This window comes from Pongo pygmaeus, chromosome 1 (genome assembly GCF_028885625.2).
Source record: "Pongo pygmaeus isolate AG05252 chromosome 1, NHGRI_mPonPyg2-v2.0_pri, whole genome shotgun sequence".
Taxonomy (NCBI): domain Eukaryota; kingdom Metazoa; phylum Chordata; class Mammalia; order Primates; family Hominidae; genus Pongo; species Pongo pygmaeus.
In genome coordinates this window covers 46,092,448-46,118,457 of record NC_072373.2, presented here as the reverse complement: position 1 = coordinate 46,118,457, position 26,010 = coordinate 46,092,448, and the positions used below count along the sequence as shown (strand labels likewise).

At 47.3% G+C, this 26,010-nt stretch overlaps 1 protein-coding gene and 1 pseudogene across 2 annotated transcripts; both read right to left on the bottom strand.

Annotated features, from left to right (window-relative positions):
• Positions 1 to 9,098: 9,098 nt before the first annotated feature.
• On the bottom strand, positions 9,099 to 19,803 carry FMOD (fibromodulin). Of its 2 annotated transcripts, XM_063646970.1 has the most exons (4): positions 19,588 to 19,803; positions 18,059 to 18,203; positions 15,822 to 16,807; positions 9,099 to 10,966 (listed from the first exon to the last, which is right to left on the bottom strand). In XM_063646970.1, exons 2-4 carry the CDS (start codon positions 18,097 to 18,099, stop codon positions 10,815 to 10,817), a joined length of 1,179 nt encoding a protein of 392 aa, XP_063503040.1. In that variant the 5' UTR covers positions 18,100 to 18,203; positions 19,588 to 19,803; the 3' UTR covers positions 9,099 to 10,814. The 2 variants fall into 2 exon arrangements, with proteins under 2 accessions (XP_063503040.1, XP_054313053.1); XM_054457078.2 differs by lacking the exon at positions 18,059 to 18,203 and having other exon boundaries at positions 19,588 to 19,801.
• Positions 19,804 to 22,112: 2,309 nt separating this feature from the next.
• LOC129017055 (small EDRK-rich factor 2-like) lies at positions 22,113 to 22,291 on the bottom strand (annotated as a pseudogene).
• Positions 22,292 to 26,010: the final 3,719 nt, after the last annotated feature.

The following is a 26,010-nucleotide window of genomic DNA, read 5'->3' as shown; positions in this document are numbered from 1 at the left end:
GTGTGACACAATTTCTGAAGTCTGAAGCAATATTTGGCATTGGGAGGATGTAGGGACATGGGGACCCTGGTATACCGATGGTGTGAGTGAACATTTGTACAACCACTTTGGAGAGCAGTTTGACAGTATTGAGTAAAGGTAAATTGGTCATACTTCATGACTCAGCAGTTCCCTCTTGGCATATATGCCAGTGGTTCTTAACTGGTGGTGATTTTGCCTTCCAGAGAACATTTGGCAACTCTGAAGACATTTCTGATTGTTCCCACTGGGGTGTAGGTAGAGGGTGGGTGCTACTGGCATCCAGTGGATAGAGTCCAGGGATGCTGCTAAACATCCTACAATACACAAGCAGCCCCCACTCCACCAGCAAAGAATTATTCAGCACCACATGCCAAAAACTACCACTGTTGAGAAGCCCTGGTATATATCCTAGAAACGCTCTCAAATGCAAGCCCAAAAGAGAAGTGAAAGGATGTTCACTGCATTATGTTTTTAACACTAAAATATTGGAAAACTATCTAAATGTCCTTCAAAAGGAGAAGAGAGAAGTAAATTTACAGTAGCTAGAATGAATGAACTGGAACTATGAGAATCAGTATGGATAGATCTTAGACACACAATGTTCGGGGAAGAAACCAGAGTGATACATAATGTATGATGCCACGTGTAGAATCTAAAGAAACAAACAACTCTCTATGGCTACATAAATATGTAATAAAAGTATAAAAATACACCAATCTCAGAAGAGCGTTTACCTCTGCAGGGGAAGGGAGATGAATGGGAAGAGGTAAAAGGAGACTTAAAATATAGTTCCAATGTTCTTTCTTTTCTTAAAAATTTACCTAAAGCAAATATGACAGAATGTTAACATTTGTTAACTCTGGTAAACAAATAGATGGTAAATACATTGGTCTTTGTTATATTGCTTTCTGTGCTTCATTGTAAGTTTTTAATTAATTAATTTTTTTTTTTTTTGAGACGGAGTCTCACTCTTGTCACCCAGGCTGGAGTGCAGTGGTGAGTCCTTGGCTCACTGCAATCTCTGCCTCCGGGGTTCAAGCGATTCTCCTGCCTTAGCCTCCTGAGTAGCTGGGACTACAGGACTACGGTAGCTGGGAGGTCAAGATGGGAGGAAGGCTTGAGGCCAGGAGTTCGAGACCAGCCTGGTCAGCATGGCAAGACCCCATCTCTATTAGAAAAGAAAAGAAAGAAAAGGAAAAGAAAGGAAAAGAAAAGAAAAGGATAAATGTGAGTTGTCATCTGTATACACCAACCCAGGATGTCTCCTTTTCTTTTTCTCTGTTGTTTAGTTTGGTGAATAGACGATGCCTTCCTTGGGCTGTTTTTGCTGTTGTCAGGGTATCATACACCAAGGCCTGGGTCTCAGGTGCCTGGGCCTTAGTGCTTGGCTGGTATTCCATTCCCAAGGCCCTGGAAACATCTGTCTGACATCCTAGGTGAAGCTCTTTTGTCTGCCTTACGGAAGTCCCTGTTAGATGGCACAGTGCATTGAATAGTGTCCCCCCAGGATCCATGTCCACCCGGAACCTTACAATATGACTTATTTGGAAACAAGGTCTTTGCAGTTATAATTAATTAAGGGTCAAGATGACATCGTAAGATAAATATGTACAAATATTACGTGTCAGTAATAAATAAAAATGAAAATAATTTAAAAGATGAGATACTAATGAATTAGGGTTGGCCTGAAATCTGATGACTGGTGTCTTTTTTTTTTGTTTTTGAGACAGAGTTTCACTCTCATTGCCCAGGCTGGAGTACAATGGCGCAATCTCAGCTCACTGCAACCTCCACCTCCTGGGTTCAAGCAATTCTCCTGCCTCAGCCTCCCGAGTAGCTGGGATTACAGGCACCTGCCATGACAGCTGGCTAATTTTGTATTTTTAGTAGAGATGGGGTTTCACTATGTTGGCCAGGCTGGTGTCGAACTCCTGACCTCAGGTGATCCGCCCAGCTGGGCCTCCCAAAGTGCTGGGATTACAGATGTGAGCCACCGCTTCCGGCTATGACTGGTGTCTTTATAAGAAGCAGAAGACACAGAGACAGGGAAAAGATGGCCATGTGAAGACGCAGGCAGGTGAAGACTGGAGTTATACTAGCACAAGCCAAGGCACACCAGGAGCCACCGGAAGCTGAATGAGGGAAGGAAGGATTCCTAGAGCCTTTGGAAGAAGCATGACTCTTCCAACCCTTGACTTGGGACTTCTGGCCTCTGGAACTATGAGAAAATAAATACATCTTAAAAATTGTTTTAAGCTACTCAGTTTGTGGGTACTTAGTTACGGCAGCCCTAGGGAACAAATGGAAATGGGTTCTGTGGATCTGAAACCAGATTCAAAGCAGTGTTAGCTTTCACCAGGATGTAATGTTTCTGGATTAAGAAGGAGGTGTTTGTATGTGGCAGTCCTAATTTATATAAGGACATTCTATACCCCTGTTGGTGTCTCTCTTACCCAGTTCCACAGAGCTGTCTTGGCGGCTGGTATATGGATGAATGCAAGGCCAGGCATGGTGGTTCATGTCTGTGATCGCAACACTTTGAAGGGCTGAGGCAGGAAGATGGCTTGAGCTTAAGAGCTTAAGACCATCCCGGGCAACATAGCAAGACCCTGTCTCTACAAAAATTAAAAACCAAATTAGCTGGGCATGGTGGCGGGCACTCGTGGTCCTAGCTACTTGGGAGGCTGAGGTGGAAGGACTGCTTGAGTCTGAAAGTCAAAGCTGCAGTGAGCCACGATTGCACCACTGCACTCCGGACTGGGTAACAGAGCAAGACCCTGTATCAAGGGGGAAATAAAAGATGAATACACCTCACAAACCCCTTCCACAGATTTCTTGAAAGGAAAATCTTCTATTTTTTGGCTGTTCGGCATCTGAGCCCTTTATTTATTTTGGGAAATTCCCCACTATGTGAGACAGAGCCTGACTCCTATTATTAAATATGAGATTGCCAGATACTCACCTCCTAGTCTCACTTGCTGGTAGGGCACTAGCACCTGACTTGGTTCTGCCAGGTTGACTTGGAATTGAAAGTTAATGACGTGATAAAGCAAAGGCCCTGTGGAACCCACTCTGGTGACGGTAGGGCAGTGATGGCAGTGGTCTCCAGATTCCATAGGCAGGAACAGCAGTGGTTCTCAAAAATGGAGCTCCCTAGTCTGTGCCAGGGCAGGGTGAGGGGTCTTTATGGACATGAACTTGGGTCCTTGGGTGTTGTTTCTGGTTGCATGCCCTCCAGGTTGGTCTGGAGCCCTCCCAGAACTACCTGATATGCCATCCCCCTTTAAACGAACAAACGAATGAATTCTCGTTCGGTTTAAATCAGCTAACTTCAGTTTCTGTTGTTTGCAAACTAAGAACTGGGACTGACACAACCCAGCCTCTAGCTGGTGGTCTGGCCCCAGATGGTCCTTGATGATTATGTCTTGGACTTCTAGGACATGAATGTTTAAACATATTCCGTTTTGGCCAGGCACGGTGGCTCACGCCTGTAATCCCAACACTTTGGGAGGCTGAGGCAGGCAGATCACGAGGTCAGGAGATCGAGACCATCCTGGCTAACATGGTGAAACCCCATCCCTACTAAAAATATGAAAACGAAAAATTAGCTGGGCACAGTGGTGGGTGCCTGTAGTCCCAGCTACTCAGGAGGCTGAGGAAGGAGAATGGCGTGACCCTGGGAGGCGGAGTGATAGAGCGAGACTCCGTCTCAAAAAAAAAAAAAAAAAAAAAAAAGTCTGTTTTATGGTCTTATGAAAACATAGGTATTTATTAAAATGTGTCATAATTTTTGGCTCAGAAAACATAAGTGAGGCCAATGAGAGATGCTTTTCATAATTTTAAGATGCCTATGGGCTGAGAGTCCCCTTAGGGGAGGACGGGCCAGGAAACACCACTTGACACTTGCTCTGGGCCAAAGCCCTCAGGGCTGTTCTTGGTCCACTCCCCTGCTGCCATAAGGACATCCCCTCTGCTCCTGGCTTACCCTTGCTACAGGGCTTGGAACTGCTTATGCCCCTGATACTTTGACCGTGTGTATACCTTGATTGTATATATCTGTTTCTACTTTGGGACTTGAGTTTTCTGGCTCCTTCCTTGGAATAGCTTTCCCCACACCTTCTTGTGCAAACTACCATTGTTGGTCTTGGTATCTGACTCAAATCTGCCTCTGGGACTGCCAGCTAAGCCTGGCACCGATGGCATGCTTCTGTTATTGTCCCTGCCTGCCTCCCAAGTCCTATTTTGCCAAGACTCATGGCTCTGATGAACACTTGTGGAGAAAATGTGGGGATTATTGGGGTAGAATACAAGGGCAAAGCTGCTGATTCTCTATTTCTGGTGGGTTGTAAGAAAGTTGAAGACTGACCCCTCTAATTTCCAATGCTCTTGCTTATGTAGGTAGGTCTTCTTATTGCCTCTTGGAACTCTGACCCATTTCCTGTTTTTATTTCTTAAACTGGGTCAAATGTAATTTTGTTCTTTCTCCCCTATGTGTAGCTCACAATCTGGACACAGAGATGGAAACAGCTCATTTATCTTTAGTGTTTGCAGTTTCTTTTGGAGCCCAGCATGGCTGGGCATGGTCTGCTTGGTCCTTTTGTCCATTCCAGTCTTTCTGGACTCATTTCTCCCTTCTTCTGCTCCCTGGACCACACGGTCCAGGAAAGGATTAGGTCCAGTTTATTGTGCCATTTCATGCAGCACGTATGAGCATGGCCTAGTTTCCAGAAAAGTTTCCTACTCTGGAAACTTGGGCTGCCACAAGATTGAGCAATGTGTTTGCTCCGTCTGGGCACAACTTGGTAGCCTAGGTACCCAGAGGCTCAGCTGGCAACAGGAGTCATGTCTACTAGCTCCCATCTGTCTGAGGCAGAAGAATTTCTGGGAGAGTTTGAGGTCTACACAGGATACTGAGTCTCCTGATGATATACATCAACTGTGGACCCTGCACCTGAGTGCTTAGTAGAATAAATGGCTGAGCTAGCAAATAAAGCTAACAAAGAAGTGCATTGCAGGCCCCCAGTGACAGGGAGCTTGGGGCTGTTCTGCAGCATTCCTGGCTACCCTGCCCCTCATCATTCTCCACCCTTGGAAAAAAAAAATGGACATTTTGTCCCTATGCCTTAATTGGCACTTATAGCAAACTACCTCATGGGTTCTTGAATGAATTAGGTGTCTTTTAAGTTGTTAAGGTAAAACGAATGTTAGTTATTATTATTTCTATCAAATGCCATGGCAAGGACCTTGAGAACTTTACATTCAACTTTCACATACTAAATGCAGCAACTACCGACACATTATCTAGCTCAAGGTTTGCATTCAGTAAAAATTTGTTGAGTGATTAAGCTATGTTCATAGAGAGAAAAGACGATGATTTGCCTATTTTTCTTGCCTTCCCTCTATGATCCATGTTTCTGCCTGTCTTTCCTTGGCTTGACTTAGAGAGAAATGAGAAATCCTATCTTTGTTTTTCATACATCTAACAGAAATGTAGCATTCCTTCCAATTATGAAGGTAACAAACCATAGCATTATTAGCAGTACCTGAGGCTTTGTCACCAGCTGAAATCACAGATATTTTTATTTATTTTTTATTTTTTGAGATGGAGTCTCGCTGTTGCCCAGGCTGGAGTACAGTGGCTCTATCTTGGCTCACTGCAGCCTCCGCCTCCTAGGTTCAAGCAATTCTCCTGCCTCAGCCTCCTGAGTAGCTGGGACTACAGGCATGCACCACCATGCCCAGCTAATCTTTGTATTTTTAGTGGAGACAGGGTTTTACCATGTTGGCCAGGCTGGTCTTGAACTCTTGACCTCAAGTGATCCATCCGCCTGAGCCTCCCAAAGTGTTGGAATTACAGGTGTGAGCCAGAAAACCCGGCCCACAGATTTTTTTTTTTTTTTTTTTTTTGAGACGGAGTCTTGCTCTGTTGCCCAGGCTGGAGTGCAGTCCGCTTACTGCAAGCTCCGCCTTCCGGTTCACGCCATTCTCCTGCCTCAGCCTCCCGAGTAGCTGGGCCTACAGGCACCCACCACCACGCCCAGCTAATTTTTTTGTATTTTTTAGTAGGGACGGGGTTTCACCGTGTTAGCCAGGATGTTCTCTATTTCCTGACCTCGTGATCTGCCCGCTTCGGCCTCCCAAAGTGCTGTGATTACAGGCGTGAGCCACCGCGCCCGGCCAGCCACCGCGCCCGGCCAAGATATTTTTATATCACATTACAGTTGTTAAAATAGTTTGATACGCCATTTACATGCATCAATACTTTGAAATGACTATAATTAATTAGACCTGTTGCTAAATCTTGTTATTTATCGAATTAATAAAGAAACATATATATTATTATATCAAAAATGTATATGTTTTATATTTTGGTAGCTGTACTTCAATGTAATTGGTTTCCTTTGTAATCCTTTACAAAGGCTTTGTAAGCCTAGGCATGTGGCCTAGGCGGGCAGATTGCTTACGTCCAGGAGTTAGAGACCAGCTTGGGCAACATGATGAAACCCCATCTCTACAAAAAAGTCGAAAGTTAGGTATGGTGGTACATGCCTGCAGTCCCAGCTACTTGGGAGGCTGAGGCAGGAGGGTTGTTTGAACCCAGGAGGTGGAGGTTGCAGTAACCTGAGATCGCGCCACTGCACTCCAGCCTGGGTGAGAGTGAGATCCTGTTTCAAAAAAAAAAAAAAGGCCGGGAGTGGTGGATCACGCCTGTAATTCCAGCACTTTTAGGAGGTCGAGGCGGGCGGATCACGAGATCAGGAGTTCGAGACCAGCTTGACCAACATGGTGAAACACTGTCTCTACTAAAAATATAAAAAATAGCCGGGCGTGGTGGCGTGCGCCTGTAATCCCAGCTACTCAGGAGGCTGAGGCAGGAGAATCGCTTGAACCCGGGAGGCGGAGGTTGCAGTGAGCCGAGATTGTGGCACTGCACTCCAGCCTGGGCGACAGAGCGAGATTCCTTCTCAAAAAAAAAAAAAAAAAGGAAGTTGGGAAAAAGTGGGCGGCGATTTCAAGGTTTCAGAAAAGGCTGGTGGTGAGAGATGAGATGCTGCCCACTAGTGGCTAGAAGGCAGAACTGTGAGCCTGCATGTAGGGCAGGCCCCGGGACATGGGGTTTGGGACGGTGGTAATTAAGTTTCTTTGGACTTGGGTCTGAAATAAGGGAACAAAGGCTACTGTCTTTGACCCCTGCCTACTGCTTCAGCGTGATCAATTGAAACTCTCTCCCTTTCTCTCTGTGCTGCAGCCATTTTCGCTATCTAGAGCCTCAGAAGCTTCCTTGTGCATTAGGGTGTGTATGCATGCTGCTATCTTTGCCTGGACTTGCCCTTCCATCTCTTCGTCTGGATTACTATGCTCTCACTCTGTATCTCAGAGTATCTATGCCAGGCTCCTTGATAATCCTCGTGTAGACCTATGCTCATCGTCACAGCTCTTTCTCAGTCTGTAACTACATGATCCTCAGTGTGATTTTTGTTGCTGTTGTTCAAGGACTGTCACTGCACTAGACTACAAGCCCCCAAGGGCAGGGGCTGTTTGCTTTTGTTCTCTGCAGTATCCCCAGTTCCTGCTCAGTGGCACTCACTAAACATTTACTGATGAAAAGTGAATTTTGAATTGGAAATTCATAAAGGAACTGTGAATGCTAGCAGAATGGATTTGGGTCCATCTCCAAAAAAAGTAAGATGATCTTTCTCCATTTATGACAGCCAGTGACCCACAAGCCTCCCGCATACACCTAATAATCCAACAATACAAGGATCCTCAGGACAGCGCAGTGGAAATAATGTTGCAAAACTGACAGGCTGGGGAGACAGACGGCCGGGGTCAGATCCTGGCCTTGATGGGTCCTTCTTGGGTGACCTCTGGGTCTTTGTTTCCATTTTCCTCCTCTGTAAAGTAGTGAAAATAATAATCTCTGTGGTAGAGAATGGTAAAGAATACTAAATAAGTAAAGCCCTTAGCACAGAATAAGACCGATCAAATGGCAGCTTAAAGAAAAAGAGTCAACTGAGCCTGAGGGACAGTCTATTCTTGCTACTCTGTTTCTTGCAAAGCACTGGGTTTAGAAACAAGGGAAGCCTTGCAGCAGGGCTGGCTCCCATTCCTCTCCCTGCTCTGTCTTGGTTGGGATGCTCATGGGAGCTGCAAAGAAGCAAAAACGGAGAGGCAGAGGATTCCTCCTTATAGTTAGATAATTCCTGCCCTATGTGCCATGTCTCTGTCTCCTCCACATGGCATCTTCCTGTACTGGAGATCCAAGGCAGAGAGGCCTCATCTGCTGTCCTTGAAGAGAGGACTGTGGTTAGAACTATGATTTCTTTCTGGTAGTTTCACACACTAGCATTCCGGCCTAACTCTCACGTCAGAGAATTATAGTCAAATTAGTTTACTTTGGCTTAAGATGGAGTTGTAACATTTGCAACATGCTTGGTACAGAATTTAGTGCCCAATAACTATCAGTTATTATTTCCCTATCAGAAAATAGTGGATTGTTCCGAAGGCACGAGCCTAGTCTGCCCTCCTAACTTATGCGACATTTGCTAAGCACCTGTCACAACATCTGGCACTTAAAGGCTTTCAAGATATGAACAGAGGACGAATGAGAAAACAAATGGGGGGGTAAAGGTTTGTTTTCGTCTTCCAGGGCCAATGGGCTTTGGCAGGCTTGGCTACCCTCAGATCTGCACAGTTGCCACTAGAGGGCAGAAACAGTTAAGACAACAATACCCAGGACTAGCCAGATCCCAAATTACCTGCTTGGCAAGAGAGGATGGTGGAAAGGGTTGAAAAAAACCCCAGTTATTCTGTATCTCTTGGGGACCATATGGAAGGGAATGTGTAGAGAGGATTGAAGTTAGACTTAAAGAAGAACTTCCAGAACACAGTTTGCTAACTAGAGCTTTTATACAAGTGACTTTTTTCATTTTGTTTTCCTCTTAGCTTCATCTGCCCGAACAGAATAGATGAGAAAGAGGGCTCATCAGTCCAAGGCCTGTGTGACCTGCAACCTCACCAGGTCCTCTTAAAGTAACCCTTCTGCAGTCTGCTTTAAATGACTCCACTCTTGCAGGTGCAATCATAAAATAACTTTATTGGTCAGGTTAGCCACCACTCATGCTTTTCCTGTAATAAGGATCCTTTATAAAGGCATGATGGTGTTCACATGCAGATGCTTTCTGAAGAGCCCTGGGGCAGGGGGCAGCCTTGCCCCTTGCATCAGAGCTCCTTTGTTGAAATGAGCTGGTTTGGCTTTTGTGGATTCCAGGTCTGGAGCCAAGAACATAGTCCAAAGATCCCCTCTTCCCTTCTCAGGGAAGGTGCTTCAAAGCATACACAGTATCAGGGATGTGATGGCATCTGGGCAGAGCCCAGACTTGGGCTAACTCTCCTCCAGCAGTGCCTGCCCCTGGCTGCCGAGATGGCTTTGTCCCAACCTTGCCCAAAAGGGCAGGTGGGTTAAGCCCCAGGCAACATTACCTTTTGAAATGGGAAGAATTAAGTGCTCCCCAGCCAAACTATAAAGCAAAAGCCATCTTCACTAATGAGGATATAGCTCGGAGATGTGAAAGCAGAGGGTTGTATGCCCAGCACAGGCAAGATTTGGCTGCCTGGCCTGGGCTTCATGGACCCCAGCCAGAGCTGGTACTTTTTAACTATGGCCTTAGGACAAACCAGGTAATACAGATTAACCACATCCTCCTTCTTTGGGCTAGCAAGTCCAGGGCTGCCTGGAGTCTGTCTCTACCATCAGGATATAGAATCTTCCTGCTTGGATAAAAGGAGAGGACAAACTATGTTTCTCATACTTTAAAAACCATGTGGCCTCTACCTTTGTGGAGAAAAACCCAGGTAGGGTGCTGTTTGGAATGCAGAAAGTGCTGGGCAAGAATGGAACTACTGGGGCTGCTTTCTCAACTCAGCCAATTTGAGGTGTGTTTGCCCCATTACAGATGCTGATGATAAGCAAAGTCTGGCCTTTCCTCTTCTGAGGTCTTATCCGCCTTCAAAGAGCTACCCAGCTGCCAAAATATAGCCCTATACATTGATCTAAGCCTGAGGTTGGCTGTCTCCTCCCACATCAGGTCATGAATATTATCATCCTGCTGGTGACCTCCAATCTGGTGGCTTTCTAGGGGTGAGGTTAGGGAGGTATAGAAGTGACTCCTGGTGTCCTTTCACCCTCAGACACCGTGTGGGTTGTCTCCACAGGTTGCTGGGCAGATGCTCACATGCCTTGGGGTCTCCTGACTCTGCTTAAGGCACAGAAGAGGCATCTGTGGAGGAAAGTGGAGTGGGTGAAGTGGATTTCAGAAGAGGCAGCTAGGCAAGAGGTATATTTTGAGAAGCAACAAATGGGAGCCCAGAGTAACGGCACGACCAGCCCAGCACAGAGGGAGAGCTGTCAAGCGCTGCTCACAGACAGCCAGGGATTGTTAGAAAAGTACAGTTATATACTATTGCCCATGCCACTTTTGAAGTTCCATGACCTCAGATCATTGGGAAGAACTTAAGAGTCGTGAGATTTATGGGGTCGGAACATCCAGGGATCCTTCCATCTACCACCACTTCTGTCCCTGGAAAAGAGTGAGCTTCTGCCTATGTCCTCAGCAGAAGGCTGCCTGTCCCTGATTGCCTCCCCTAACCCCACCTACAGGAAAGAAGACTACAGAGGCAGCCCGTGGATTTCTGTCACATGGTACATCCTGGACCTTCCAGCAAAAGCCAAACCAAACCATCAAGCCAAATGCCACGGGGGCTCTCCGCCCAGTACCCGGTGCCAAGGCTGCTCAGATCTCGATGAGGCTGGCAAGGCGCAGGCAGAGAGGCGCGTCGGCAGGCATGGCGCTGCGCTTGATCTCGTTCCCGTCCAGGCGCAGCACCTGCAGCTTGGAGAAGTTCACGACGTCCACCACAGTGCAGAAGCTGCTGATGGAGAACTCTGTGGGGACAAGAGGAGCACGGGTCGGGGAGAGAAATCCAGATTATGGACCTGAAGCCACAGTGAGATTAGCTTCTGTGAAGCAGTTTAGATAAAGGGGTGGAAGCTGGTGATGGAGGGCTGATGTTTTCCAGGATTGGAGTCATACTTACTGGCGCCACTAGGGGCAGAACTAGGGACAGAGTGAGGACTGTGCCTGCGTCTGCAGCTCACCTCCTAACCACCAACCTGAACTTTACTCTGCAGGCCCAGGAATGTTCTTAAGCGTCCTTCCCTCCAGGACATTTTTTTTTTTTTTTTTTAGCAGGGTAGGGGGGCAGGAGGGCAGCTGTGGGCAGCAGTGGGAAGCAGAGGGTAGCCAAAGACCAACCTTAGACACCTTGAAGTACTTGATTGCTTTTGGAGAGTGAGGGCTTTGCTGAATTGCTGTGAGAAAGAAGACTGGGGAAATGGAGAGACTTAAATATCTCCTGCTACTTTGCAGATAGAAAAAGTGGCAGGAAATTAAAAAGAGAAAGCCTGGGCCGAGAGACAAGTGTCTTTGTGTGCCAGGGCTTTGAGGGGGTTGCACGTCTCCATTCTAAATACTGCCAGAGCAGTGAGCAAGGCTCTGAGTTTAAAGGAAGCTGGGGACTCATAGAGCACTGGGGCTGCTAGGGACCTCAAAAGTCAAATAAATAATTTCCCTGCCTCCTGCATTTAATATGATTACAGTCTACTCCCTTTTTTAAACCTGAAGTCTCCTAAGATTTTCCCCTAAACCGCAGAATTCTAATAGAGACAATAGTTCCGCTTGGATGGTATTAGCATAAATCTTTCTGTTGCTATTAACTCTGTTCTCCCTCTGGTTGTCCTCTTTGACAAATCAACCACTCTGTCTCCAGTCTACTGGGTCAGTAACTTGAAAGGAAAAGCCAAGAACTCAGCTAAAACTCCAGGAGAGACGGCAAACGTCAGCACTGAAAGCTGAGGAAGCCTCGTAGGGCTGTCTTTACCATGGTGAATGAGACTTTCAGGAAACTTGCTCCTGTTGTCATTCTCTGCAAAGGGGGTTTGAATGAAGTTATCCATTGGGTCTTAAGGGTAGGATTGTCCATGGACACATCCCCAGCAGCTGTAATGCTTGGGTAGACCCAGAGCTGGGGCTTGCTGTTTTACCAGAGGCATCCATCGGCTTGCAGCAGTGGTCAGGAGGTGCGTCAGTCTGGGGCCAGGCAGGAGGAGCAGGGGCAGGGGGTGCTTTTCTAACTCTATTCTTAAGGGTGACCATGAGGGCTCCCCTTGGGGGAGGTTATAGGTATGAAGAAGACAGTTCCAAGAAAGACAGTATGGAGAGCTTAAAGAGGCTGATGAAAAAAGTGTTTTTAAATTAGCATTTTCAATGGTTTTCAGTCTCTGTTAAGCACTGACCCAGATAAGATGAGGTGAGGTTGCAGCAAATTAACTTGTACTGCAGACATAACACAGAAAATCTAGGCCCCCAAAAAATTAGACACTGAGAAAAGTAGCGGAAACTGGGAAATACCCGTCTGTGGAAAACACTCCTGGTGGGGTAGAATTTCTGGAATGCTTTTGGATGTTTCCTTTCTGGTCCCAAGGACTAGATTAAGTGGCCTCTGAGTGGGCAGGTTGGGGGCAGAGCCTAGACCGGGGCTGGGTCTATGTTATCTGTGTACAAGCAGAGCAGTGGGGTGAGGAGAAGCAGCAAAGTGGCTCAGCTTAAATATCATTTCCAGCCCTATTTAGGATGGAGCTGCAGGCTCTGTGATAGATTCTTTCCCAGCCTGGAGCCCTCAGACTGTCTGCTAAAATTCCGGATCCCAGCTGTGGATAGGTAAATGTGGGACATACTTGTGGGGAGCTGGACGCACGGTGTATATGGACTCTAGCCACACACTGGGTACTGTGAGCACCCGCCCGTCTTCCCCAAGCCCATGAATAGGACAGGCTTCTGCGTGGAGGCACTGGAGGACATTTTTCTAGCCCAAATTAAATACTGACATAAGTGTTTTCAAATTCCTACTGGTGTACCCGCCCTGCTCCACTGGATCCCAAAGCTTCCGAATAACATTCTGAGTTGTGTTCTTGCCAGGCTGGAAAAACTGAGGGAGATACTGATGGAAGAGGGAAGTGGCGAGGAGAGGACCACATCTGATTTCCCTGTGTGCCCCTGAGCTCCTGTTCTTCTTTTAGCTCCTCTCTCAGAAGGTTGTTTCAATCCCACCTCCACCACCCCCCATCCCCAAGTCCCTGACTGGTTTGCAGGGAGATGTCCCTCACGTTTGCTGTAGGAGACGGGGCTGAGCTTGGGGAGCTGTTTTCCTGCTAGTGGTCTGCATCAGAGAGATATTCCTCACCATTCTCAGTCAGAGATGCCTGGCTCTAGGTCCTTTAGGTCAGGGTTCTAATCTACATCATCTGGGGGACCTTGAGGGATGGCTTTACCTTCTCTGTGTCTCTTTTTCCCCAAAACAACAACAAAAACTGCCTGTCATCTTTAAAGTGGCAATGAGAAGAAAGGCTAATAATAATAGCTATCATTGGTTTTTAAATTCTATGCCAGGCCCTAGACAAAGCACTTTACATATAGTAATTCACTACTTTAAGGAAAATAAAGCATTATTTTGTCTAAAAAGAAGGCTGAGAGAGACTAAGTGATACCTAGTCATGGGGCTTGGACTTAAATTGCACAAGAACTGATTTGGGAGTAGACACCGAAAATTTGGGGGTTGTTTGACTGAACAGAGAATTTGTTTGCGGGACCTTAGGAAACTGCACTAATTTTATTTTCTGACAAGCGTCTGGAAGAGGTGATCCACCTCCCATTTGAGTGGCAGATGTGGTTCTGCATGAAGGCAGAACGATGATAAGAGGTTGTGATGAAGCCTTTTCCATCCTAACTTTCTCTGATTGTATGGGTAGGTGCTAATAGATTCTTTCCCATGACAGCTGTTCTTTGCCGTCACAGTTTCAGGGTCAAACTTGGATGAAGCACAGCATACGGTGTGACATTTCTGATGTGACCGCTCCTGGATTCAGAGTGTGTGGCAGGTAAGTAGTGGTAACTGCTGGTGTGATGATAGACAGCCACAAGGAAATGTCAAACGTCTGCAGCTTGCAACATCATCAAGATGTCTTGGCCAGGTACGGTGGCTCACGCCTGTAATCCCAGCACTTTGGGAGGCCGAGGCAGGCGGATCATGAGGTCAGATCAAGACCATCCTGGCTAATACGGTGAAACCCCGTCTCTACCAAAAATATAAAAATTAGCCGGGCGTGGTGGCGGGTGCCTGTAGTCCCAGCTACTCAGGACCCTGAGGCAGAAGAATGGCATGAACCCAGGAGGTGGAGCTTGCAGTGAGCCGAGATCATGCCACTGCACTCCAGCCTGGGTGACAGAGCGAGACTCTGTCTCAAAAAAAAAAAAAAAAAGATGTCTTAGAGGACCCCTCAACCCCCACCTTGGGAATAAGAAGACCCCAAAGAAAGAGAGATTTTAATAAAAAAGAGTTTAGGCTGTACATGATGGTGTCAGGCACTTCAAACTAAAGATGCCAGACAGATGTCTCTTTGCCTTGCCCACTCGACTGTCAACTCCCAAATTGCCCTCTGGGGCTGGTGCCTCTCTCACTTAGAGGGCTGTCCAGCTTGTTAACATCTTGCTCAATGACTGATCTGTTCCCTGAGCACAGGCGGAGAAAGGAATGAGAGGGAGAGGATGACGACTCAGTCCTTCTCAGCGCTTTGATGGTGCTGTTCTATCTCAGCAGGCTCCACTTCAAAGCCCTTTGCCAGTGGTCGTTAATGAGTCCTCCCTTCTCCAGATGGAAGAGGACTTTGCTGACAGGAAGGGAGGTTAAGTGCTGGCTCAGTACCTTCCAGCTGGGATTAAGACATCAGAGGCCCTGGGGTAATGTAAGCATGTTCTGAATACAAGATCCTAAGACGAAAGAGAGCTGAAAATCAGCTAGATGATTCCATCTGAAATGAATATTTCTTAGAGTCAGGGAGGCAGCCTTTTTTTATTCCTTTGGGCATTGCAGAGAAGTGCTTATGAAACAGGAAGCCCAGTGTCCTAGGCTTGGTGGTAGTCAGGCTCATGTTACCCTAGGAAGGATATCTGCCCTGCCACCAGGGGGTCCTTGTACTCCAGGAAGAACTGACCAGAACAAGTGCCGCATTCAGCTCTGAGAGGCTGCACATTTTTAGTCCACCAACTGTTATGTTTAAAAAACAAATAAACACCAAAACACAATACCAGGCTGTAGATGCAAGAGTAGATCAAGTGGAAAAAGAGAGCTCATCCTCTTCTGGGACAGTGAGTAAGTACAGGGCTTCAACCCACCATTCTCCCAAGACAGACTTTAGAAGTTAAACTTAAATCTCCCTCCCTTTGAACTATTCCCTCCTAAACTTCTCTGAACTCATCTCTTACTACTCCTTGACATATGACCCCTTCCTCTCAGACACATGACATTTCCCAGCTGTCCTCTACATTGACAGGTGACCTGTGAAAATGACTGGCTCCTTTGTGGCAAGCCTCTGTCCCAGAATGGCTCCATCCTGCATACCTCCAACCCATGCCCACTTATCTCTCAAGACCTGGAATGAAACTTACCTCTCCTGGAAAGTCTTCTTCTGTACCAACCCACTCCCCACTGAATTGTCTTAGCACTGCTATTTAGTATAAGTGTATTCTCTTTTGTACAGGGGTATGGCTTGGTTATCAGGTTGCTTCATTTGTGCTGTCTGGTTCCCCTATTTCTATTTCTTTTGTTTTGCCACTAGCACTCAGAATAGTATCTTTCAAGTGAAATAGACAGCCAGTCCCCGCCTCCCTTTGCCAAGGTCTCACCATTGATCCTATTGCCTTGGAGGTAGAGGTTCTCCAGGTTGGTGTTGACTGGTGGGATCTTCTGCAGCTGATTGTAGGAGAGGTCTAGCTCAAGGAGGCTGCTGGAATTGAAGGTGTTGGAGGCCAGGCCATTGTTGGTTAGACTGTTGTGGGACAGCCGCACATACAGCAGTTTGGGAGCCCCCCGGAAGTAGCTATCAGGAACGGTGTAGACATTGTTGTGCTCCATGTACAGCTGCTCAAGAGCTGAGGGCAGCCCATCAGGCACCCTCCGAAGGTGGTTATAACTCAGGTCCAGCAAGATCAGTGACCGGAGGCCCCTCATGGAACTGCCCACTTCCTGGATCTCATTGTGTTGGAGGTACAAGGCCGTGAGGTTCTCCAGCCCCTCCAGAGCATTGTTGGGGACCCGTGAGATCTGGTTGTGGTCGAGATGGAGCTCTCTCAGGGATCGAGGCAGGGGACCGGGCATCCGGGTCAGGTTGTTGTGGTCCATGTACAGCCTCTCCAGGTGCCTCAGCTTGGAGAAGACCTTCTTGCCCACCTTATCACTGGTGATCTGGTTGCCGTGGAGAGCAATCCAGAGCAGCCCTGTGGCATTGTCAAAGACGCCTTCCTGGATGGAGGTGATCTGGTTGTTCTGGAAGTACACATACTTCATGCGGGAGGGAACGAAGGGCAGGTACTTGAGGTTGCGATTGTCACAGTACATGGCCGTGGGGAAGTTGGGTGGGCAGTCGCACTCCTGGGGGCAGTCGCGGGGATTTGGAGGGGATGGAGAGCCATAGGTGTAGGCTGGCCCTTCGTCCACCCCGTAGGGATAAGGCTCGTAGGTCTCATACGGGTAAGGGTCATAGGGATCGTAGTAGGTGGACTGCTGGCTGCGGAGGTAGTGGAACCACCAATGAGGGTCATCATCATACTGGGCCTGGGAGAGGGAGAAGAGCCCTGCCAGCAGCAGGAGAGAGGTCCACTGCATTTTGTCTCTGCAAGAAGCGGGAGAGAACAGAGCAAGCCAGCATGAGTGAGACTCCGCAGAAGCAGTGAGGCAGAGTAGGCAAGCCTTAGGCTTTGAGCTATGCAGAGCTGACTTCCGTGTCAAACATCTGAGAGCAGGAGCCTTGCTCTCATTTCTTCGGTGCCTCCTCCCAGTCGGGTTCTGCACTTGGTCCAGCTGGACCATGGCTATTTGGGATGAGCTAAGTGCATTTTCCCCTGGTCATAGAGTCACAGACAGAATGTCTTTGAATGGGAAGGGCTGCATTTTTTTTGGAGGGGCAGATTCTTAGGAGTCTCTAGCACCCTGAAAGTCCTGTGGGAAAGCTGAAAAGCCCACAGCAATCCCTGTGTTTGTGGTGTGGTGGTAAGGATGGTAGTGGGCTGCTCTTCAGATCTGAACCCAAATCCAGTTTGGATGTTCCAGGGAAATAGTATTTTTCTAAGAGTCCAAGGAGAAAGCCCTTTCCATGTCTATGGGAGACCTCCAGAAGCCACTTGATGCATCAAAGGGGAAGAGCTGAACTACGTCTGGAAAATCTTTTGGTCTCTTGGGCAGGCTGGGAGTTTTTGGTCTTGAGTGTTTGGGGAGGAGTGTGGTCCCTCTGCAGCCACCACAAGGCTCAGGTTGCCCTCCAAAGTGCCATCATCTGTAACAGTCTGCTGAGTGAGGAAACTCACTGGTTAGCAGTTTGTGGCTACACATGAAACTTGGCTGGGACAGGGTCTTCATACAGCAGTTACAAATCCTTTCCAGACTGGGAACCCTGGCACTGGGTGTGGCACTTGTCTTCTAAAGCAGGTACTCAGTGTGTGGAGTCTGAGTTAGTCTGCTTCTCTCTTCCATGGTGCCTAGTAAGGTGTTAGCACTCCTCATGCTCCACCATGGGCATCATGCAAGAGCCATGTGGGGCCAAGAGAAATGAATCAGGGACACCAAAAGAAGAACTAGCGATTGGAAACTCTTGTGTATGCTCAAGGGAAAGCGGCTTGAGGTAGGACCCTGACATTCCCCTCTCCTTTACCAAGCTACCTGCTCCCAGCAATGACACCTAGATGACCAGGCTCTGTGTCTAGGTCCCCACATTGCTGGTAACCTGTTGCTTTTGAGCCTGTTATGCTAATGAGATAGGAACAGGGCAGACTTAAGAGGAAATGTGGGTCTGATGTCATCTGAGAGGGAAACTAAAGGTATGGAAGGTAAGAGACTAGGGGTGGCCTGGGTACCCTACCCTGGTTACCTATAGCCAATGCATGACATACTCCTGTGAGCAGTGGGCATCTTCCTGAGTGTCACCCTTGGACAGAGAAACCTTAGAACCTTTCTTGGCCTGGAAGAGTCACATACAGCCCTCACATTGCTGTTGGACCTACTGGGGTTGGCAACTGTAAACAGAAGAAAGAAAGGAGTATAAAAGCCAACATCATCAGATCCAGTGAACTGATGGGAAAGACCCCAACTGTGACACTCAACAGAGTTACCTCCTGACCACCATCCATCCCAGACCTCTCTGTCCCCTCAGAACAGTTTCCTTGGGCCCACTTCATCCCATCAGTTCCTAGGCTGCAGAGGAGCAGGCACCCTGGCTCATCCACAGGCAGCCTCAGGCGTCAGACAAAGAGCCACAGTGTTTTGGAGAAGCTGACCCAACTGCCCACTGCCTGGGCAAGCTGGCTGGTCCCTGGATCTGGCCAGGAGAGAAGACGAATGGAGCGGCCCGCTGCCAACAGAGCATTTTTCCATGCACAGCCCTGGGCTGTTGCAGGACCAAGGTGGCTGTCTGGAGGGCTGGCACAGTGAGCCTCTGTCTCCATTTCTCCTTCTTTCAGACTGGGCACCTTGGCAGACAAGAGCCACCTTCTCCTTCAGACTCAGCTTTCTAGGGGCTGTGCACCCTGCCCACTTCAGCCTCTTCTTAGAGCCATGGCTGCTGAAAGGGTTTGATGGGGAGCTTATGCCTCTCCTTACCCCACTCCATCTCTTAGCAATGTTGCTTCAGGGTTGCATGCTCTTACATTGTTTCCCATAATGCTAGAGGCCCTCCTGCACTCAAAGTTTCTGTAAGGTCGAAAGTTTTCAGGACTGCCACTCTATCAGGTGGGGGAAGTTTACTCAGGAGCTACTGCTGTTCTTTCATTTCTCCACTCTAGAGAAAGATCTCTCCCTCCTATCAGTGGAGAAGGTCAAGCCAGAGGCCATCTCCTCACCTGGATTGCATCCCCACCTCAATCCACAGCTCCCTGGACATGGCCAGTTCTCAACACTTCTTTTTATTCTCTCCCTTCCACTCCAAACACACACACACACACACACACACACACACACACACACACACACACACACTCTACACAAAACTTTCCCACTCTCCCATAATAGCATTTATGTACCAAACCTCTCTATAAGAGAGATTGCAGGGACATCCAGGTCTTGGAATACCCTTCAAAATGCCCACACTCCCAGCGTGGTGGGATTTATGAGTAGCAGGGAAGAAGCTTCCCTAGACAGAGGGTCCTTCACTTTTTCATGCCTGAGAATTGGAGGTCCCCTCAGCACCCATAAAGGAACTGTAAGAGAAAGGTACAGGGCTGGAACCCCTCCCTTAGACACCTTCTCTGCCACTCTCCAGTATCCCTGGGGTCGTGGCCCAGATGTGGAGAAGGAGGAATGAACACTCCCTGCCTCCCCATCTCCCCTATCCCCTACCACTTTTCCTTTATTTCTTTTAAGGAACTGCTAGAGACAAACCCGAAGTAAAACGACTATACTTACCTCCAGTTGAACCTTTCAGAGAGTGACCACGTCCCTCTGTCTGGCCTCCTTGGTTTGGAGAACGTGTGAGAGAGGAAGAGAGAGAGGAGTGAAAGAGTCTACTGAGAGTGTGCGCGCCTGTGCCAGACCAGGGTCCCGCCCCAAATTCCTAATCAAATATTGTGAAGAGGGGCTGAGGAGCCTGGATCCTGGTTTTTTTCAGCTCTGCTGCAGGGGCGGAGCTCACACTCAACCACGCAAATCCTTCTGTCCGCCTGACGCTATAAAAACCACCTTTTTTCCACTCACTTATCTTCCCTGAAACATTGGCAGCCCTGGATCTCTTTCTGCTGAATGAGTTAGTGGCGCCCTAGAAGTTATTTGTACAGTCTCTTATGAAGCGCCTGGATTTCTCATTAAAGCCACAAAGGCAGATGCAGGGATGGGGAGGGCCAGGGTTTGGTAAGAGACATCTTAACTCCTTCAGCAACCCACGTGTCCCCCCAGAGAGCCAGAACTCACCCTTCTCAGCTCCCCCTATAGACAGGTCATCAGGCTAGTGGATAAGGGAGCATGCATGAAAAGGGACATCCAGCTCTGGTTCCAGTTCTATCCCTAAGCGGTGTAGACTTTTCTGGGCTACAGGTCCTGCCCACCTCCACCACTGGAACAAAAGGAAAGGCAGAGACTCCAACATTTGCTGATCACTGCATATGCACTAGCATCATCCACTTCCACTTAATGCTCACAACAAATTCAGAGTTAATAACACTTACCTTGCTGGGTTGTAGCAAGGACTGTATCAGGTGATGTGCGGGAGGCTCCTGACCTGGCACATAGCTGAGGCTCACTATGTCCTACCCATTTCACAGCCGTAGAATTCCTAAGCCAGGGAAAGACAAGGTCAGAAAGCTGGGCAGGAGCTGTACCGTGAAAGGACTTTTGGACAATGGAAATGATTTGGTTTTTATTCTAAATGTTTTTTTTTGTTGTTGTTGTTGTTTGTTTGTTTGAGAAGGAGTCTTGGCAGGGCGTGGTGGCTCATGCCTGTAATCCTAGCACTTTGGGAGGCCGAGGCAGGAGGATCATGAGGTCAGGAGATCGAAAAGGAGTCTCGCTGTGTCGCCCAGGCTGGAGTTCAGTGGCACAATCTCTGCTCTCTGCAACCTCTGCCTCTCGGGTTCAAGCTGTTCTCCTGCCTCAGCCTCCTGGGTAGCTGGGACTACTGGCACACGCCACCATGCCCAGCTAATTTTTTGTATTTTTAGTAGAGACAGGGTTTCATCATATTGGTCAGGCTGGTCTCAAACTCCTAAACACAGGTGATCCACCTACCTCGGTGCCCCAAAGTGCTGGGATTACAGGCGTGAATCATCCGGCCCAGCCTATTCTAAATGTTTAAAAAAACAACATGTTTCAAGCAGGAGAAGCCATGGGATCTGATTTGCATGGGATCTAATTTACATTTTAAAAGCATGTAGAAGGGGCTGCTGTGTGGAGAAGGGGAGGCCAGGGTGGAAGCAGGGAAGCTCCAGCCCAGCCTCAAGGAGAGGTAATGGCAGATTGGACTGGTGCAATGGAAGAGCAGGTCTTATATTTTAGACAGAGAACTGACAAGTCTTGCGGAGTTAGGAAAAGTCAAGGATCATTCCTAGAATTTTAGTTTGAGCAACTGGGTGGGTGGTGGTAACATTTCTTGACATGGGAAAGGTGACGTGGGACCGAGTTGGGTAGAAAACCAAAGTTGCGTTTTGGATATGCTGTTAGAGATGCCTGCTAGGCATTCCCCTGGAGATGCATGTAGACTGTTGGACATATGAATCTGAATCTAGAGTTTAGGGGCCAGAAGAAAACATTTGAGAACCATTATAATGTGGATCACACAGAATCTCAATAGCTTAGATAAATTCATGCGTCCTAAATGTTCTCTCCTCAAGTATGTTAACTGGCTTATGCCAACATCAAAGAAACACCTTTATCTTAAAAAAATACCAACTGAGAAAGCTTGAGATGACTTGAATTTGAAGAATTTAGAAGTGTCGAGGCAGATGGTCCTTTTGGTTTCTCCAATAGGTTTGAGCTTTTGACTTTGCGTGTGGGCTGTCAGAAAGGGCCTTGTCAGGAACCCATTCTTCTTAGAATTTAAGAAGAGATTTCAAAAAGATGAAACTTAATGAATGAGCCTTTTCTGACCACCTACTATAGACTAGGTGGTTTACTTATGTTATCAATGATAACAGTAGATATTTTGCATTGGAATTAGTGTTTTTTTTTCAAAGCTACTTTTAATACTTTGGGGTGAGCCCCACAGGAATAAAAAAACACTGGGAAGGGGTAACCCCCCACCCACCACTTCCAGGAGTGGCCAGGGGGAGAGAGGCTATCTGAGGGGAAGGAAGCACAAAAGGGACCCGCTGCAGACTCATGGCAAAAGGAGGCCATGGGTACTGGGACCCGCGGGCACTGCAGGAGGAAACGTGAGGGTGGTGGGACTGGCTCCAGTCACATAGGCGAAGGGCAGGAGGGTTGGACATGAAGCCACAAAGCTACTCGGGTTCCTCCTTCTTCTCTTTTGCCTTCTTCTGCTTCTGCTGCTTGGTCTCTGAGCTCCTCTGCTTGCGGCAGCAGCAGAAAGCCCGTCATCTCGACATTTTCCCTTAACTGAGTCACACTGCTTTTTCCTATTCTTCTAGCCGGCAAGCTCACGCTGGTTACCGTGGGTCATGGCGACGGCAGTGGCTCCGACCTGCCTCTGTTGTGTCACCTCATTCTGTCAGGATTTTTTTTTTTTTTAATTTTTGACCCTGCATTCAGCCAAGGAATTAGGGTTTTAGTGATATAAAGTGACTAGCTGGTAAGTGGCAAAACAAGGATCTGAACCTTGGTCTACATGACTTGAAAGCCCACACACTTTCCTCTAACTCCAGCACAGAGGATTGGCAAAGTGGAGGGGCAGTGACTACCCTGCTGTCGGGCTGGCCTCGACTAAGATGAAGCTCAATTAATTACGCTTGCCCAACCTGCCTGAATCTGGGGGCAGGGGAGTTTAAAAGTGAGAGGGGGCTGGGGTATAGGGGTTCTCTTCCTCAGCCCACCCATATTTCATTTCCATTTAATAAATTTGAGCATCTACTATGTGTCGGGCATGATCCTAAGTGTTGGAGACACAAAGAAGGCTTCAGCATAATGCCTGATTATAATAAAGCAAATCTGGATGTAGCAAACTCTGACCTCATGAGTGAAGCAGAATGGCCTTACTGTGAAAATGCTTATGAATAATGCACGGATAACTTTCTAGTCATTTTTGAGTGCAGAAAGCAGTCACTTTTCAGTGGAGGACAATGATCTTGGCAACCGAGCCTGGGAAACACTTTTAAATGAGCCTAGATAGCCTGGACAGATTCACCATTGAGTACAGATGTTTGTTTTTTTAAATTCCAGCATGCTGACTAATTCTTCATTTACTAACAATGAAAGTTACTAGAGCCTGGGAACCAAATAGTGACTGGATTCTTCCCAACCGGACACCACCAAAAAGACAGTTTCTCCATGGGGTTTTTTGGCCATTTCTAAAGCGGTGAGATGTGCACCAGGTCTTTAGCTATCCATCCTGTTCCAAGGCAGGCCTGGGATGAAGGAAGGATGGAAGGGATAATTGGGACCAGGTCAGAAGGCAGAGTTTCAGGGAACCACCCACTGTTCAAAAGTTCTTTTCTCTAACCTTTAGTGGAGGTGTCTACCTCCATTTTGGCCACTGCTGCTTTGTTTGCCTGGTTCCTGGATCTAGGCCCTCAGAGCTTGCCTTCAACATGGGAAGCCAAGAATGAGATATTGATGTCCACCAGATTGCTTGCTGAGGGAGTCCACATGTGAAGGAGGACATCAGTATCTTCTAGGGGGTGTCTAGCCAGCACTGTGCAGTCACTAGACTGCAAATAAACTAAAGAGAGAGGCAATGTCATGCATTTCTGTAGCCCCTGTCCCAGCTGGGCACACAATGCGTTGGCACTTAGTAGGCAATCAGTAAAGGGTTATGAAAGGAACTGTATTTTTGGCTCCCCACAGAGTCTGTCTGTCTTCAGTACTCAATGCTGGGTGGAAAAACCACCACCAACCAGGCCAGGAAAACCTTTAGACTTTCCAGGGGTTCAGGCCACTGCTATTTCCTCCCTACCCAGAAAAGTACAGGTTAAGCCACAATCACTAGGCAAAGCTCATTGCCTCTGATGCTGGACCCACCCTGTCTGGGAGAAATGAAGTCCCTTCTGACTCAAGTTCCCACCAGCAAAGACACAGTGACGTTCTTGTGGCCACCAACCCCTTCCTTCCTCTTCATCTCCCACAAGACTCAACAACCCTTGCTTTTATGACCCAGCCTCTGATCCCAGATAACTCAGGGAAGGTGGAGGGCAAGAGGGTGTGACTGAAAATCCACCCAACCAGATTTCTTGAATTGAATATACAGAGGTCAGCAGAAAGATGACCATGGTGATATTATATAATCCAGACCCCGCTGCTGGCCCATCCTGAAAACTCTTGACGCCAGCGAGGGAGTTTTTCCTAGTCTGATGTTTCAATGGAAATTCTTGGCTACATTGGCACCCAACAATGGTGTCCCAAAGATTCCAAGAGAGATATTTTCTCCTATTCCCTTGGCACCAAAGGGCCATTAGAAGTCCTCATCATGGAGAGTGTCCTCTTTCCAGAAGGATGACAGCCATGAAGCTGTTGGAGCTGGAGAAAGACTTGTTTTCTTTGAACTGCAGTAGGAGAAAGACCTCAACTTCCAAGTTCTAGAAGATGCCTGAGGGCTTTAGAATCTCCTTTTAGCAATAAGCTGTTTAAAAAGAAGATAGAGAACAACCTTTCTCTTTTAATGGATAGCCTCTCTTATTTTTACTGTGTGTTTACTGCATGCTTGATATTGTTAACATGATGATGACATGTTGGATCCCAGAAGACCACTTTCTAGAAGGTATGAGTGCACTTGAGTCAGGAAAGGGGGGTCGTTCAGGGAGAGATACCTGAATAAGGAAGGAGGCAGAGGGGATAACCTAAAACCTGAAGGCTAGAGGATTTGGCCATTCAGTGACTCTGTACGTGATGTTCACCTTTGTTCTGCAAATGAGCCAAGAACTAATGGTGTCCCTCAGACTGTGCTGCGGGCTGTTGGAAGAAACCAACATAAGACAGACCAGCTCCCAGGATGCTATTAAGGAAATTACATGACTGCAGGGGAGAACAGACCCAGATATTAGCTCTAAAACGCCAGTCCTAGATATTAGCTCTAAAATAGTTTAGCTCTAAGTTAGCTGAAATACCAGCTATCATTTCTGAGATTCTCACCACAACCCTGAGATAGGTATTATCATACCTTATTTTTACAGATGAGGAAATTGAAGTTCAGAAAAGCTAATTAATTTGTTCAATATTGGATAGTAATTAAATAGCCAAGTTGGGATTCTAAACTTAAGTCTGGCTGTTCCCAGAGTTTGAGTTTCTAACCACTATGCTATATAGAATCTCCAGTGTAGAGGAAAAAGCATGGGCTTGGAAAGTAGTTATATGCTCAAATTCCAGCCCTACCACTGATTAGCTCTGCGACTTTGGGCTAATTGCTTAAGTATCAATGAGACTCAGTGTCCTCATTCATAAAATGGGGACAATAACCGTAACCTCGTTAGCCATCGGGAGGATGAAATGAGATAAAGAACAAAGGCTCCTAGCAGAGGGGCTGCCATGTGATGGCCCTTCAGCAGCAGCCACTCTTGGTTATTTTAATAGATTGGAAGCTCACTGAGGAAAGAGGCAATGTCATTGTGCCTTCAAAAGTTAGCACAGTGCTTGGCCAAGTGCTGGCCTGTAGAAGGCCCATTCTAACCCTTAGTTGAATAAATGAAAGGTGAAGTAGTTAGATTTCACTAGAGGCTAGTAAATCTACTTTGGTAACTTAAACCAGAGAGAAGCTAGCCAAGGGTAGAGCAGGACTTTTGATGACTGGAATCATCAAACCCCCAAAAAGAGCAAGAGAGCAGGGCAGGGTTGGTGCAGAACTGTCTACAGCTATGGAAAAATATCTTCAGGGGATAGATAGGAAAATATCTTACTTACACAGGGTATATTAGTCCGTTCTCATGCTGCTATGAAGAAATACCCGAGACTGGGTAATTTATAAAGAAGAGACTCACAGTTTAATTGCTTCACAGTTCCACATGGCTGGGAAGGCCTCAGGAAACTTATAATCATTGCAAAAGAGGGAGCAAACATGTCCTTATTCATGTGGCAGCAGGAGAGAGAAGTCCTGAGTAAAAGGGGAAAAGCCGTTATAAAACTATCAGATCTCATGAGAACTCACTCACTTCCTCACTGTCACAAGAACATCATGGGGGGACTGCCCCTATGATTTAATCACCTCCCATGAAATACCTCCAACACATGGGGATT